General features: G+C 56.4%; 2 protein-coding genes across 2 annotated transcripts; both read right to left on the reverse strand.

Annotated features, from left to right (window-relative positions):
* Window positions 1-2,104: 2,104 nt before the first annotated feature.
* BSG (basigin (Ok blood group)) lies at window positions 2,105-7,730 on the reverse strand. Its single transcript, XM_027664259.1, has 7 exons — window positions 7,551-7,730; window positions 6,232-6,320; window positions 5,671-5,798; window positions 5,202-5,475; window positions 3,511-3,535; window positions 3,129-3,198; window positions 2,105-2,898 (listed from the first exon to the last, which is right to left on the reverse strand). The coding sequence occupies exons 1-6, from the start codon at window positions 7,646-7,648 to the stop codon at window positions 3,141-3,143; spliced, it is 672 nt and encodes a 223-aa protein (XP_027520060.1). The 5' UTR covers window positions 7,649-7,730; the 3' UTR covers window positions 2,105-2,898; window positions 3,129-3,140.
* A 1,344-nt stretch (window positions 7,731-9,074) lies between these two features.
* Window positions 9,075-13,130, reverse strand: LOC113957085 (basigin-like). The gene is made up of 2 exons (XM_027664222.1): window positions 12,727-13,130; window positions 9,075-9,595 (listed from the first exon to the last, which is right to left on the reverse strand). The coding sequence occupies exons 1-2, from the start codon at window positions 12,953-12,955 to the stop codon at window positions 9,075-9,077; spliced, it is 750 nt and encodes a 249-aa protein (XP_027520023.1). The 5' UTR covers window positions 12,956-13,130.
* Between the last annotated feature and the right edge of the window lie 215 nt (window positions 13,131-13,345).

Consider the following 13,345-nt stretch of genomic DNA (forward strand, 5'->3'; position numbering starts at 1 on the left):
GGCACCCGCCGCCGCGGCGGGGGCGGGCCGGGGCGGGCCGGGGGCGGGCAGCGGGGCCGGGCCGGGGACCGGGCGGCTCCGCAGCTCCCCCCTCCGGCACAGCGCTCGCCGGCGGGACCGGCTACCGGGACGGGCCGTCCACCTTGAGCCCCGACAGCCCCGGACCCCGGCAGCGCAGTCCCGGTGCGGGGCCGGGCGCTCCCCCCGCGGGGCTCTGCAGCCTCGCCGGGGAGGGAGCGCTGCCCGCCCCCGAGGCAGGGATGGACACCACCTCCGCGCCGGGCACGGGGGCTTTGCCCTCCCGCAGCCCCTGGTGCCCACCGCTCCAGCGCTGAGCCCCCTGCACCGAGCCCATGGGCAGCAGGAACCCCCGGGGTAGACCGAGGGATGAAGACCCCGGTCTGACACCCCGGGACAAGGCCAGCGGCTCCCCCGGGCTGCGAGGCGTCGAGGCACGCCGGACGAGGAGCCCGAATGAGCTCCGAGCACCCCCGAGCAGCCGGACACGGGACCGGAGCCGCCCTGTCCCCGTGGGTGGCGGAGCCGGGCCAGCAGCGAGGCCGCGGCGGTGGCACCACCTGGTGCCACGGGACAGAACCGCACCGGGCACCGCGTCCCCCGCCACGGCGGAGCCAGCGCCGTGCCCGGGGCGGGGCAGCTGCAGCCCCTGCACGGACCCCACGGGCGGAAACACCCCAAAAGCTGCGCTGCGGGCCACAGGGGCCCCATTCTGCAACATCACTCCCCGGGCTTGGCACGGCTGCCTTCAAGAACAGTCCCTTTCTCCAAACCATCCCCGGAGAACAGCACTGCAGCTCCTCAGCTGCCTCCAGCCCACAGAGGAGAGACCGATGCTGCAGCTTAACCTGAACGGGAGGCTGGAGATGCTGGAGCCGCTGGGGCCAAGGCGTCAAGAGGCAGGGGCTGAGCGGGGTCCCCGCAGCGCCCAGAGCACCAACTCTCCCCCCAGGACAGAAAGGGGCACTGCAGCCAAGGCCTGTTTGTGCCACCCCTGTGCAGGGTTCCACGTGGCCGTCCTTGGGCCATGGCAGGGCCGTGCCTGGGCTCACAGGGGCAGCTGCCCCAGGCCCAGCAGAGAGCAGCACTATGCCATTCCATCCCCTGCCCAGCTCCCAGGGCTGTTGTCCCCTGTCCCTGCCCAGTCAAACAAAAGGCACAAGTGGTTCTTTGTGCTGCGGCTGAGAGCTGGGTCAGGCAGGACCCATAATCCTCATCAAGGAAAATTAAGCCATGCATTGATTTTTCACCAGGATAGCATGAGGCCGGCTGTGAAAGCCTTGCATAACCCACTTACAGGCTGCAGAGCCCTGCTGCCCGCACAGCCCAAGGCCAGCTGATGGCACAGAGAGGCAGAAGCACTGACAGGAGGGACTCAGCTACCACAGCTCCAAGCTGCCAGCAGCTCTTTGGGTAGTTTAGCTATCAGAGCTACACTCTCCCCTTGACCCTTCCCAGGCCCTTAAAAGGAAGAAGTGTCCAGCTTCAGTCAATCGCCAGGAGCAGAGTACACAGTTACCTTAGGCCAGCTGGGAGCACATGGCAGCTTCCCTTCAGCCCATGGCCTTCACTGCCTCACTCCAGGGGCAGGAATGCTGGCAAAAAGCTCTCTGAGCTCAAGGCTGGCAGCAAGAAGGGACCCCCACCACCACATCCTCAGTCCTCTCCCCCAGGCCCTGCTCTGTGCACAAAGGTTTCACACTTTTGCTCACTTTCCTGCCCCAGAAAGAGCAGGAAAAAAACCTGCTTAGAGAAGCACAAGACACACAGGCAGCATGTCCTATGAGGGCTCCTGGGTGCTGAGGCTGATCCTTGACCCCACAGCCACAAGGCCTGAGGAACTGCAGAGCAGGGCAAAGCGAGACCTGTCCCAAACAGGCAAGTGTCCCCAGGGCCCAGTGCTCCTCAGGGCTCTGCAGAGCAGGGAGCACCACTCCCTCCCTCCAGGGAGGCCTTTTACACCCATCAAGTTGCAAATCCTCAACAATTAGAAGGCAGCCAGAGCTGGCACCAAACTGAGACACAGCATCATGTTTTGCAGCCAGAGGGTCAGGCAGCCCAGAGGGAAGAGACCAGAGTCCAGAGGTGGAAAAAAGAGAGAGGAATCATTTTTATTTGTGAAGTGTTAACAGATGGAACAGTTCAATGCTACCCAGCAGTAAAGGTGTTAGACTCCCCTGAGCACTCATCTGCTCATAAGCCCCCATGTCACGCACACACTGCGATGGCTCAAGCACAAGCACACACTGTTAAAACTCAAACCACCCCCAGCCCAAGCTCACTCTGCCCCATCCCCACGGCAGAGACATGAACCACCCATGGAATAAGTTACAGCAATCATTTATCCAGTGTCCAGCTCTAACTGCTCCTGGCTGCCTGTTTCAGAGGAACCAAGAACAGCTCAGGAGGGGCTAACTGGGAATCTGCCTGGCCAGGAACATGCCCTTTGCCAGGGAAAGGTGCAGCCTTGCTCCAGGTGATGCACTGGGAGAAACACAGAACTCCCCTCCTGAATCCTCTGGTCAGATCGTGTCATCTCCTGACAGCCACCAAAGCAGCTCCTCCCTCAGCCCCACATGCAGGTGGGACACAGGTGGCTCCCACCCCCCCACTCTGTACCAACACAAAGAAACCCAGGACAGAAACAGCCAGGGACCTAGACTATCAGGAACAGGGGATTTACATTTACAGGTAGAAAAACCCTCCCATGGCTCTTTAAAAAAAAAAGAAGTGTATTTTAGATTCTACAACTTAAGTTTCTTTAGAAAGTGAAATAACTGAATCTCAAGGACGCACTAGAATATTCCATGGTGCTATTTTACCAAAAAAAAAATAGAAGAAACCAAAATTGTCCAGACGAGTTCTTCATCTACATGTCACCTGGCAGGAGAGAAAGAAAAGCCAGTTAGACAATCCAGTTGCACCAGTAGGGCTGCACTGTGCTAGAGGGAGCTGGTGGAGCCCATGCTGGGCCAGAAGAGCCTCTGGCTCCACAAATGCTTCGGCTTCTCCCAGAGACCCTCTGCAGACACAGACACTGCAGGTGTGGCTCTGCCCCCAGGTGTGGCTCTGCCCCCAGGTGTGGCTCTGCCCCCAGGCCTGACACTCACCTGGCCCCACTCCTAGTTTGCATTTCTCTGGCGGACGTTCTTGTCCTTGTGGTTTGTGGCATTGCTCTTCCTGGGAAGAAAGAAAGGACATGAGGAAAGGGAGAGCAGAAAGCCCCCCTCCCCGGCCCACTCATGTAATTCAGGTCCAAACAGATGGTGCAGCTCAGCAGGAGATCAGTTCCCAGTGTCAGACACTGATGCCACCCCAGGTACGTGTGGTTTACACACAGGGACATTTAGTGAGCCATGGGGAGACATATTCCCACCCAGCACGCTGAGTGTTGCCCCACACCAGCCAGTTTTTATCTTCAGAGCAGATTCCCTGGCTGGATGAGATCTGTCAGCACAAATCTGGCTAAATAGGAAGAGGAAAGGTACTCACAGTGGTGCAGAGCCTCCATCATCATCTTCACATTCGGGACAGCGTGGAAAGAAAGAACAAACAGCGTCAGGGAAGAGCATGTACAAAGTGACCTCTGCCTCCTCTTAAAGCACTGGGGACTATGCTCCAGGCAGCATTCCCACCACCACTTAAAAATGGGAAAGAGCCACAGCTCCTCTGGTGAGATGGCAGCACTGCACCGACCCATCTGCACCCGCCCCCACAGCTCCATGACTTGGGATGGCTCCCAAATCTGAGCACACTCACAGCAGGTAAAGGGGAAACCAAACAGGATGTTTCAGGAACAGGGGCTTTAAGCAGCAGCAGGAAGCCCTTTTCCCTTCCCACATGTTGTGACATCAAAACAAACACTGCACACCACGTTCTGGCTACACTGAGCAGCACAGCTAAGGAAACACCTCTGCCAACACGTGCCAAGCCCTGAGGCCTTTCACCAGCTCCCTGCAATCTGCCACCTCCCAACAAGAGGCTCCCAGACATCTCCTTCTGCTCCCCATTGCCTCTTCTACAGCCCTGGCTCCCCTCAAGTGACCCCAAGCCCCACACTCCAGGCACTGGGACCACCCTGGGCACCAGGATCTGCTCACAGCTGGTGAGAGGACAGAGGCAGACACGTGGCTGGAACTACCTTCTACTTACCATGTGAGGTGGCACCCAGCAGCAGAGAAGGGAAGAGTGGACAGGTAACACCAGCAAGAATATCACACCAAACACAGGCTGGACTGTCCCCATCCCAACCCAGGTGACAGAAGCGTTCAGTTCTCAGCCAGTACTGGGAGGAACCGGGTCAGACAGGCCTCACTGTCACCTCCTCTAAGGAGGGGCAAAGCTACAGGGACTTTAGGGGAGAGAGAACCACTTGGAAGATGCAGCTACAACATCCTTAAGAGGACACCTGCCTTCCACCAGCCAGGGGTGTCAGAGGGCAAAACATGTGCTTGTAAAACTGCCTTGAGTGGAATTCCAAGCCCTGCAGTCAGAAGACGGATATTAGGCCTTAGCCCCTCTGCTGCACCTCTCCTCAGGGGGCTGAGGGGCCCAGCAGTATCCGGGGCAGGAAGGATACAGAGCATTCACACTGCATTGTTAACAGGATCAGATAAGGGCGACCCAGCTGACACAATGCAGATCCTCACGGATAGGGAAAGGGAGGAGCTGGTGCTTCCAGAAGAGATTAAAGATAGTACCGGGCTTTGAGATCCAGGATGTGTTGATCTGATGACCCAAAACATTCTGAGCTGAACACAAGCTAAGCCTGGTCTTGCTGAGCTACTTATAGTCCCACAGTTTTACAGCATCACAAAAGCTCTACTTATTTACAAACCACCCTCTCCAGACTGGGAGCTGCCAAAGCAAACCCAGCCCTGAAGACACAGGAAATACTTGAGCAAAGAGCAGAGGTACTGGTGAGGCAAAAGGTCAGGCTGACCTGCACCGAATCCTCTCTTGTCCATCTCACTACAGGACTGCCAGAAACAGCACAGTTACAGGCAGTTTCATGTCTGAGGTGGCACGGTACAGACTGCTCTTGTTTCACAAGCGCCCTGAGTTCCCACCCTCAAATCAACCCCCTCTGACAAAGGGACCTCAAGAGTTCCCCGTGAGCCCATCCTGACACCCAACAAGCTACTTGATCTCCCCCCAGAGATTTAAACCCTGGCACCTCCTACCATCAAGAACCTCATCTGGCTTCCTCCTCTTCTCATAGATGAAGATGATGGTGACAAGAACAAGGACTTCTGCCACGATGCCCAGGAAAGGCCAGAGCGCTGCCAGGCGGCTGCGGACGCGCAGGTTCACCGTGGCGTCCCCGGAGCCGTAGGAATTGACGGCGTTGCAGCGATAGTCGCCCGTGTCCTCCTCAATGTTCAGCTTCAGAATGCGCAGCTCCGTCTTGTTGCCGCTGGACTTGATGATGTATCGCCCAGAGGCATTCTGTAGGTCCTGCAGGGAGGAGGGGGAATAAGAGAGCTCTGAGGGTAGCGCTGACTGACCGTGCACGGTCCAAACCCCCCAGAAATCCTCCTTCCCGGGGCACTGAGCTTTGAAAGACTCAATTCTGATGGCACAAGTTCCCCCACCTCTGTGCTGGGCAGGAGGGTTGGCAGAAGGGGAGAAGGAGCAAACCACAGCACTTACCCCTTCACCGTTTTTGTACCAGGACCAAGTGGTGACAGGGGGGAAGGAGGGATTCTTGCAGGTCAGCACACCTGTGTCCCCCTCGTTGCCATGCTCAGACTTCTTGTATGCCATCACCTGGGGGGCAACTATGGCAAGAGAACAAGAAATTCAAACACCTCATTATAGAAATCACATAGATTTGTGCTCTCTGCATCACCTCACAAAATCAGGCAGTTACCCCAAAGCTTGACCTCAGTAAGGCTGTTCCTCTCTCTACTTTGGCATTTTCAGAGGGGAAAGCAAACCAAGCTGCTTCAAGAAAGGCTCAAACAGATTTGTCCACCAGGTACTATCCTTCTCCCAGTGTTCCTGTGGGAACATGCCCACGGGAATGCAGGATCTAAGAGCAGACCCTGTAGACACAGCATTGCCTGATAACACGGTACACAGAGCCCTGCAGCCAGGTAAGGGCTGGGAGCAGCCCCTCAAGAACCTGAAAAGACACCACAGCAAAGTGTTCAGGAGATCACAGCTCCCCCATGCCCCTCCCCAGACCCAGAAGCAAACACACGAAGTTACCTGAAATATTCACTTGTCCTCTTATCTCCGGGTTGGTTTTGTAGACACACTCATACATCCCAGAGTGCTCCTCCATCTTCCCCTCGATCCTACCAAAACCAAGATTCAGGTAAGCATCCAGCACAACTGACTTACCCACAGACACCGACCTCCAGAGCCATGGAATCAGACATCCATAAGCATCAGCAACATCCTCTATAGCAAATTTCTCCCTTTCCAGAAGAGTATTTATGCTGCACCATGTACCTACAGGAACCCAACTCTCCACTCTCCCCTCCCCACACACTGAGGATGGCAGAAGAGGCTTTCATGTGCACCACATCTGACACGGGTCTGTCAAGTCAGAGATCACTGTTCCAGCCCTCTGAAACACAGGGTAAAGCAGGGGCAAAGATCATCCAGGCTGGGCTACTCTGGATCAATCCCAGCACAGGGAGAACTCTCCCATTCTCCTTCCTGTAAAGCTGCTGCAATGAGATTTAGTGGATTATGCAGCCCCGCAACAAACATCCCATTCTGCTGCTCAGTAATACCCACTCGAGGGAAGGGGCCCACAGAGTTTGTCCCGTGGCTGCACTGGGACAAGGGGCTGTTTGTTAGTTCTGCTGTGCACGGCGCTTCCCACTTCCAAAAACCACTCAGCTGAGGAATTGAGGTCACGCGAGGGAGGCTGGGTTATAAATACTTTAATCCTTGTTCAGCTCCCTGTTGCTATGGGGAGACAGGCACGTCGGCACTGCCATACAAAGGGACATGATGCCTCCACAGCTGCTGGGTCAGTGCCAGCCAGGCCTGACTGTAATGGGAAAGGAAAGCTCACTGCACTGCCACAACAAGGCCGCTATTCCCGCACTGAGCACAGACCACGGCTCGCTGCAGCTACCCAGCTCCTGTGAGAACAGCTGGACTTTGGAAAGGCACAAAAAGCCCCCAGGAGAGACAACATGCATTAGAGCCTCTCACTTCAAAGCTCTGGGGGAACAGCTCTGGCACAATGACCAGGCCCAACATGCTGTGCCCGACAAAGCAGAGCCCAGTTGAACACCTGCTTACGAACACAAACAGCAGAACTGCTCTACGAGGATATCTGTGGCATAAAACCATCCCTTCCTCCTCCTTTTTGTCCCCTCCTCCCCATAAAGGAGAGTGTTGGGCCTTACCAAAACTCTGTCCAGCTCATCCTATGCTCTACAGTCCCAAAGGTCTGTTATCAGCAGGGCTACAAGCACTCAGCCCTGGGTCCAGCTGACAGCAAACACCAACTGCCTCTGGGAAAAAACATGCCCATGCTCAGGTTCTGACCTTGCCCTGACACTCACGTGTAGCTGGTGAAAGCACTGTCGGTCTCGTCCTCTTGCAGGACCTTGTCCCCATGCATCCACTCGTGGCCCTTGATGGTGGAGTATGGCCCAGACATGTTACAGGTGAGGACCAGCTTGCCAGAATCCTCAGCGAAATGAGCCTTGATGTCCGGACCTGCATTCGTAAAGAATTGGATTTAGGTTAACACAGGGTATTGCAGAGCTGACACAGGGCCCAAGAACCTGCAACACAAACCCCACAGCTCCTCGTCTATCCCAGCTTCCACTTACCTTCATACAGAGTTCCCTACCAGCCCTGACAGTGCCAGCAGCAGACAGCCCCCAGCACCAGGTGACTGGGCCTGAGTGCACCTGAGACAGCAACGCTGACCCTGCAGCTGCTCCCCTACAAGCAGGACCCTCTGCTGTGTCCTGCATCACTTGGAGCCTCTACTGTTGCTACCATGGGTGCAGCCCCAGCAGAGCCCAGTGCTCAATAAGCAATGGAAAAGGTCACTCTGAAGGGCAGAGCACAGCTCTCTGCTGCTGCGAGCCACCAGAGCACTCGTGTGCCAACACCTCCTACCACCTGAGCAGCTTCAGACACCTCCAGGTAACACAGAGGGCAGTCAGGACCCTCTGTTGCAAGGGGCAGCAGACCAGACCGTGTGGCAGCAATATGTGCTTCATCTGAGGCAACCCAAAGGGTTTAGTCAGAATTACTCCAGGGAGAACAGAGCCATGACTCCAAAAGGCCCTGGGCCTCCATGTGCCAGGCAGCAGTAAATTATGCAACAAAAGATGACTCAGGCATTTCTACTCATAGGAGGCTGTCCGAGAAGGCAGCTGCCACCAGCAGCTCCATTACACAGCCCTGGTGGCACTACGGTCCCCACCCTTCTGCCCGACCTCCATCCCTTGGAAGGAAGAGTTTTTGCCAGGGTTGACAGGCACTTTGCTTTTCCTCCTATCCAAATTCCACTGGAAGAAGGTTCTGCTGGAGTTCTGCATTCCCTAGCACATTTCTGCTGAGAAGGCAGCTATGCCCATCTAACTCATGGGAAGACCTCACCAGGATGTTAAGCTCCCTCCCAGGTTTCCATCACTCAGAGCAGTCTGTGCGCTCCAGCGCTCGCCGCCCGCTCTGCGAGAGGGAACCTGGCCACGTCCACAGGACAAGCAATGACATCACACTCAGTGTCACACAGACACGGCCATTTCAAAAATGGTTGCATCTCAGACCTCAAAGCAGGTTTTGTTCCCCACAGCCTGGGTCACCAGCACAGAAGCGAGCTCAAAGCAGGGCTGCTGAGAGGAGCGGGAGCTGTAGGAGCCGCAGGAAAGGGCCGCTGGTCAGTGGTGGTTAGGGCAGAGTCGACCGCAGAATCAAGGCTCAATTCTGCGGCCACACCAGGGCTCGAAGGCGCTCGGGGATAAGCGGCAGGTTCCAGGTCTTTGGCTCCAGAAAAGGCGCAGGATTGCCGGAGGGCGAATTGGTTGGGAAGCCACAACCCTTTTTGAGCAGGGCCATTTCGGGTCAAGTCACAGGTGGTGGGGAGTCGACAGAGGGTGGGAGTCTCTCAGTTCTACAGCGGGGGGTGGGAGGGTGGGGGAGCTTTTGGGAGCCACAGGACACGGGTGCAGGGGTGAGCATGGCAGGAGACTCAAGACACCAGTGTCCGAGCAAGTGCCAAGGCCTCGACGTGGCCACTCACGTTCGATGACAAAAACGTTCGCCTGGGAACGGATCCACTTGACTTTGGGGCTCTTCGACAAGTGGTTGCGGTCGGGATCGTTGCTAGCCCGGCACTCATACATGCCCGAGTCGTCACTCGTGAGGTTTGCGATGTAGATGGTACTGGTAGAGTGCAGGTTGTAGGTGGCGTTGATTTTGACACGGTCCTGCCGTGCGCCATCCCAGAGCTGAGCATAGGTCTCATTGGGATCGTTCCCCTCAAACCACCACTGGATCTCGGGGATGGGATTGCCAATCGCCTCGCAGTACAACTCCACGCTGTCCTGAGTCAGTCTCTTTTGAGACAGCGGTGACTTTATAAAACCAGCTATGAGTTGAAGAGGTATTAGTGCAAAGTGTTAGTGCAAAGCAAGAATTCACCTTCTACAAGCAAAAATAACCCTCAGCGACTGAGAAGAGGCTGCACATCATCTCCAGATCAGCACGCTCTACCTACCCTCCCTCCCTCCACGCTCTGAACTCTGCCTGGCTCAGACAGGGCTGTTCACTTCATATCTCCTGCGGCTCCGCTGCAAAACCAGCACAGACAAAACAGCACTCTGTGTTTGCCACTATCCAAACTGGACACCCAGGGCTTCGCCCACCTACTGCGAGGGACGGTCGTGCCTCCGGGGCAGACCAGGGGCTGCAACGCTCCACGGCCCCCGGCGCTTCCAGTTCCAGACTTTTTTGTGAGGGCTTATGCAGCCTCCACAGTCCCCAGCCTGTGCTCTGGCAAGGTGCCACACAGGTCCCGTCACCACGAAAGGCTGGGGGGCAGTGAGGTGGTGGGACCCCAACACGTGTCCTGCTGCAGAGAGGGCGGCAGCGCCAGAGCACAGACTGAGCCCCTCCAAGTCAGTTTGGGTAAAATGGGAAAAGTGCTTCCCTGTGCCCCCCTCCCCCGAGAGGAACATGCCCATTCCCCCTCCCTGCACAGCCCCAAGGCTGGCTGACCATAACTGGGAGCTGGCTGGGGCCCAGGCCCCCCTCGCTGTGCCACGGCTGGAGGACCTGGTGCACAGCCACACATACCAGCCCCTCACCACCCTCCACCTGCTCACAGCCTTGTTTCATCCCTCTGCTCACCAAGGTGCCTGGCAGGAACTTCTGAGCACAGTACTGAGGTAACAACTTTTTTGGGGGAGGAGAAAGGTCTTGCAGTCTGCAAGACGTCCTGAGCCAGGTGGGGAAACGTGTAAATTTGTTGTCATACAAACAGTGAAATCAGACTTTTCATCTCGGGCAAGACCAGCCTGAAGAACTGAACTAGCAATAAACAGATCAGAGGCACAGGCAGCAGCTGCAGGCTGGAATTCAGGTATTTTTCACTCTGCCCTTGCAGCCAGAGGCCAGGGGGTTCAGTGCTGCAATCAGCCAGTCCAAAGGTCGGTCCCGTGTGCTGAGGGAAGCGAAGCTGCCAAATGTCTTCGGGCTCCAGGGCAGGCACAGGGCAGCACCCACAGCCCTGGGAGCCCTTCCCAGGGCAGGCAGGAAGGGAGGTTCAGTGGTTCTGCTTCGGGAAAAGCCATCAGGCCCAGGTCGAGGTCACTACGTGACTCACCCTAAGCCAGGTTTCAGAAGCAGTTCAGCTTTCCACACGTCCTTCCTGCACTAATGGGCGGTCCTGCACACCAAGAGCCTTCCAGGAATTAATTCACTCAGTTAAGAGCACTTCACGATCATACAGAACCCTCCACCGATGCACCATGACGTACAAGCACAGAGGAGGTGGGTTTGGGAGAGGGTTTTTTTTGTACGCCTGAAAATGTTTTAACAGGAAATTCTAGGACTGTTTTTGTGAGAGTAGAAACAAATCAGTGTCACAAACCTAAGTTTGCTCAAACTGAAGAAAAATACAAGTCAGTTTGTAAGCTAAGCTTGACTCCTAAATAAATCAATTCCATGTTTCTCAAAGGAAAAATTAGCTTTACATATTAAAGTCTCGAAAGTCTTGAAGAATAAGCATCCCTGAAAGGGAAAGGATCCTCATGTGCAGCCAAGACGCTCCTGGGAGAAGGTTGACACTGATTTTAAATAAGTGGGAGGTCCAGGGGTCCCCACAGATGTACAGGACAGGGGTATCAGCTGTGAGCAGCTCTCTCACACCCTGGGTTCCACTCCCAGGACCAATGACCTGTGTGCCGTGGGAGACTTTTCACACCACAGGCTTGTGATCAAAGATTCCTTGTTCTGACAAGCCCTGGAACTGCCCACAGCACTTGTACAAGCCTGTCCATTCCAACTGCAGCCTGAATTAAAGCAGGAGCTGGTAAAGATCAAGGGGTTTACAGCTACAAGGTGATTACTGTACTCTGATAAAATAAGCTGTGCAAGGTTATTTGCTCTGAGTTAGAGGGTACCTCGTGCAGTTCAGGCAGGTTAAAAGACTCAAGAGCAAGTAGCAGCAGCAGTGGGTACCATTTGCATTCCCATGAGATTAATGTTCCCCCTGTTCCCACCAGAAAGCCGAGCAGGCAATCCCAGTCCCAGGCTCTCCAGGCTGGGGAAAGCGCCTGCTGAGCCCAAGGCACAGGAGCACAGGCAGCAGCAACCCACTGGAATCGATCGGGGCTGCTCACACATTTTCCAAAGAGTGCCAGGCTGCAGACTGGAATCAGCTCCCAAAGGCCAGACATTCCCCACAGAGCTGAGCCGGAGCCTCCCCCGGCGCCTCCCGGGCACAGCAGCAGTATCTGATCCAGCAGAACAGCAGGGAAGGCAGAGAGACCAGATAACGTTCTCCAGAGTCACCTTCCAGCTGAAAACAACCTCTCCACTCGACGAGGGAGGAGTCCCCGGGGTGTAAACAGCCTGGACACCCTTGGGGCAGAGCAGCCTGACCAGAGCCCCACTGTCCCACAGGGTATGTGCTCCCGCCTGGCCTGACCTTTGCTTCTTGGCTTGGGAAGGGGATAGCTGAGGCTCTGATGCTTTTTGCCATTTTCACTAACAGCTACAAAATCTGCCCTTAAGCTTCACACAGCCAGGCCAAAGCCAGGGTCCCTCCTCCTGAGGGCACAGAGTCCAGGCACACACCAACCTACACTCAGGGTGAGCTGCCACCCAGCCTGCTCTGTAAAAAACAAACCTAAACACCGCTGAGAGGTCAAACCCCCACTTTCCAACCCCCACTCTGCTACCTCGAGGCACCAGCACTGTTACACACCAAGCCCAGGAGCCCGGCAGGACACGGGTGTTACACAACTGACGGGGCAGCTCGTCCTTCTGGGGCTTTTCAGACCAAGGATAGAAACTGCCTCCTCCACGTCCCACTGGTGCCAGTCCCCTGGCAGGAGGCCAACAGAGGCACAGAGGGAGTGGGATACAGCAGACCCGGGCAGCTCCAGATGAGTTTATGAAACTTTAACTGTGAGGTTTGGGAGCAGGCTCTGCCCTGAAGAATTAAAATGCAACTCTGCAGCAAGGAAATACTTTAAGCAGACACTTCTATCACACCCCAGCTTTTCCAGAATCCTCCCAGTCTTTCACCTTCAGTCTTTGGTTCTACTATGGTGAAATTAGCCTGGTACCACAAACTGCCTACAAGCACCTGGCGCTCTAAACAGCCAGGACCAGCGGTCCGCCCCTGGCGATCAAACTGAGCCTCTTCCATCAGCACCCCTTGCACGCGGACTGATCCAGAAGCAGCAGAGTCCTGCGGACGGACCAGGGCTGGGTTTGCCATGGACTCCTCCAAAATCTGAGAACGTGAAAGGTGAAGCCCCAGCACGGGGCAGACCCGGCTCCTCCCTGCGGGACGTGCTTTAATCACCCACCGTGGGGCTGCCGGACCCGCTCGGCGCCGGGGATTACCGGGGACACCTTTAGGGTTTAAAGCCGAGAAACCGGAGAAGCAGCTGCGGGGAACAGGATGCCTCGGTTTTCCTAAGGAGAAAACAACCCCGGAGCGCCAGCGGACCCCGCCTTCCCCCCGGCCACGGAGAGCGGCGAGCAGGCGGTGCGCGGGGGAGCCCGAGCCCCGGGACCGCCCGGCGGCAGCGCCGAGCTCCGCCCGGCCCGGCCGCCCCCGGCCCGCTCCGAGCCCCCGGCCCGCTCCGAGCCCCCGGCCCGCTCC

This window comes from Corapipo altera, unplaced genomic scaffold, assembly GCF_003945725.1.
Source record: "Corapipo altera isolate COAL_440 unplaced genomic scaffold, ASM394572v1 96, whole genome shotgun sequence".
NCBI lineage: Eukaryota > Metazoa > Chordata > Aves > Passeriformes > Pipridae > Corapipo > Corapipo altera.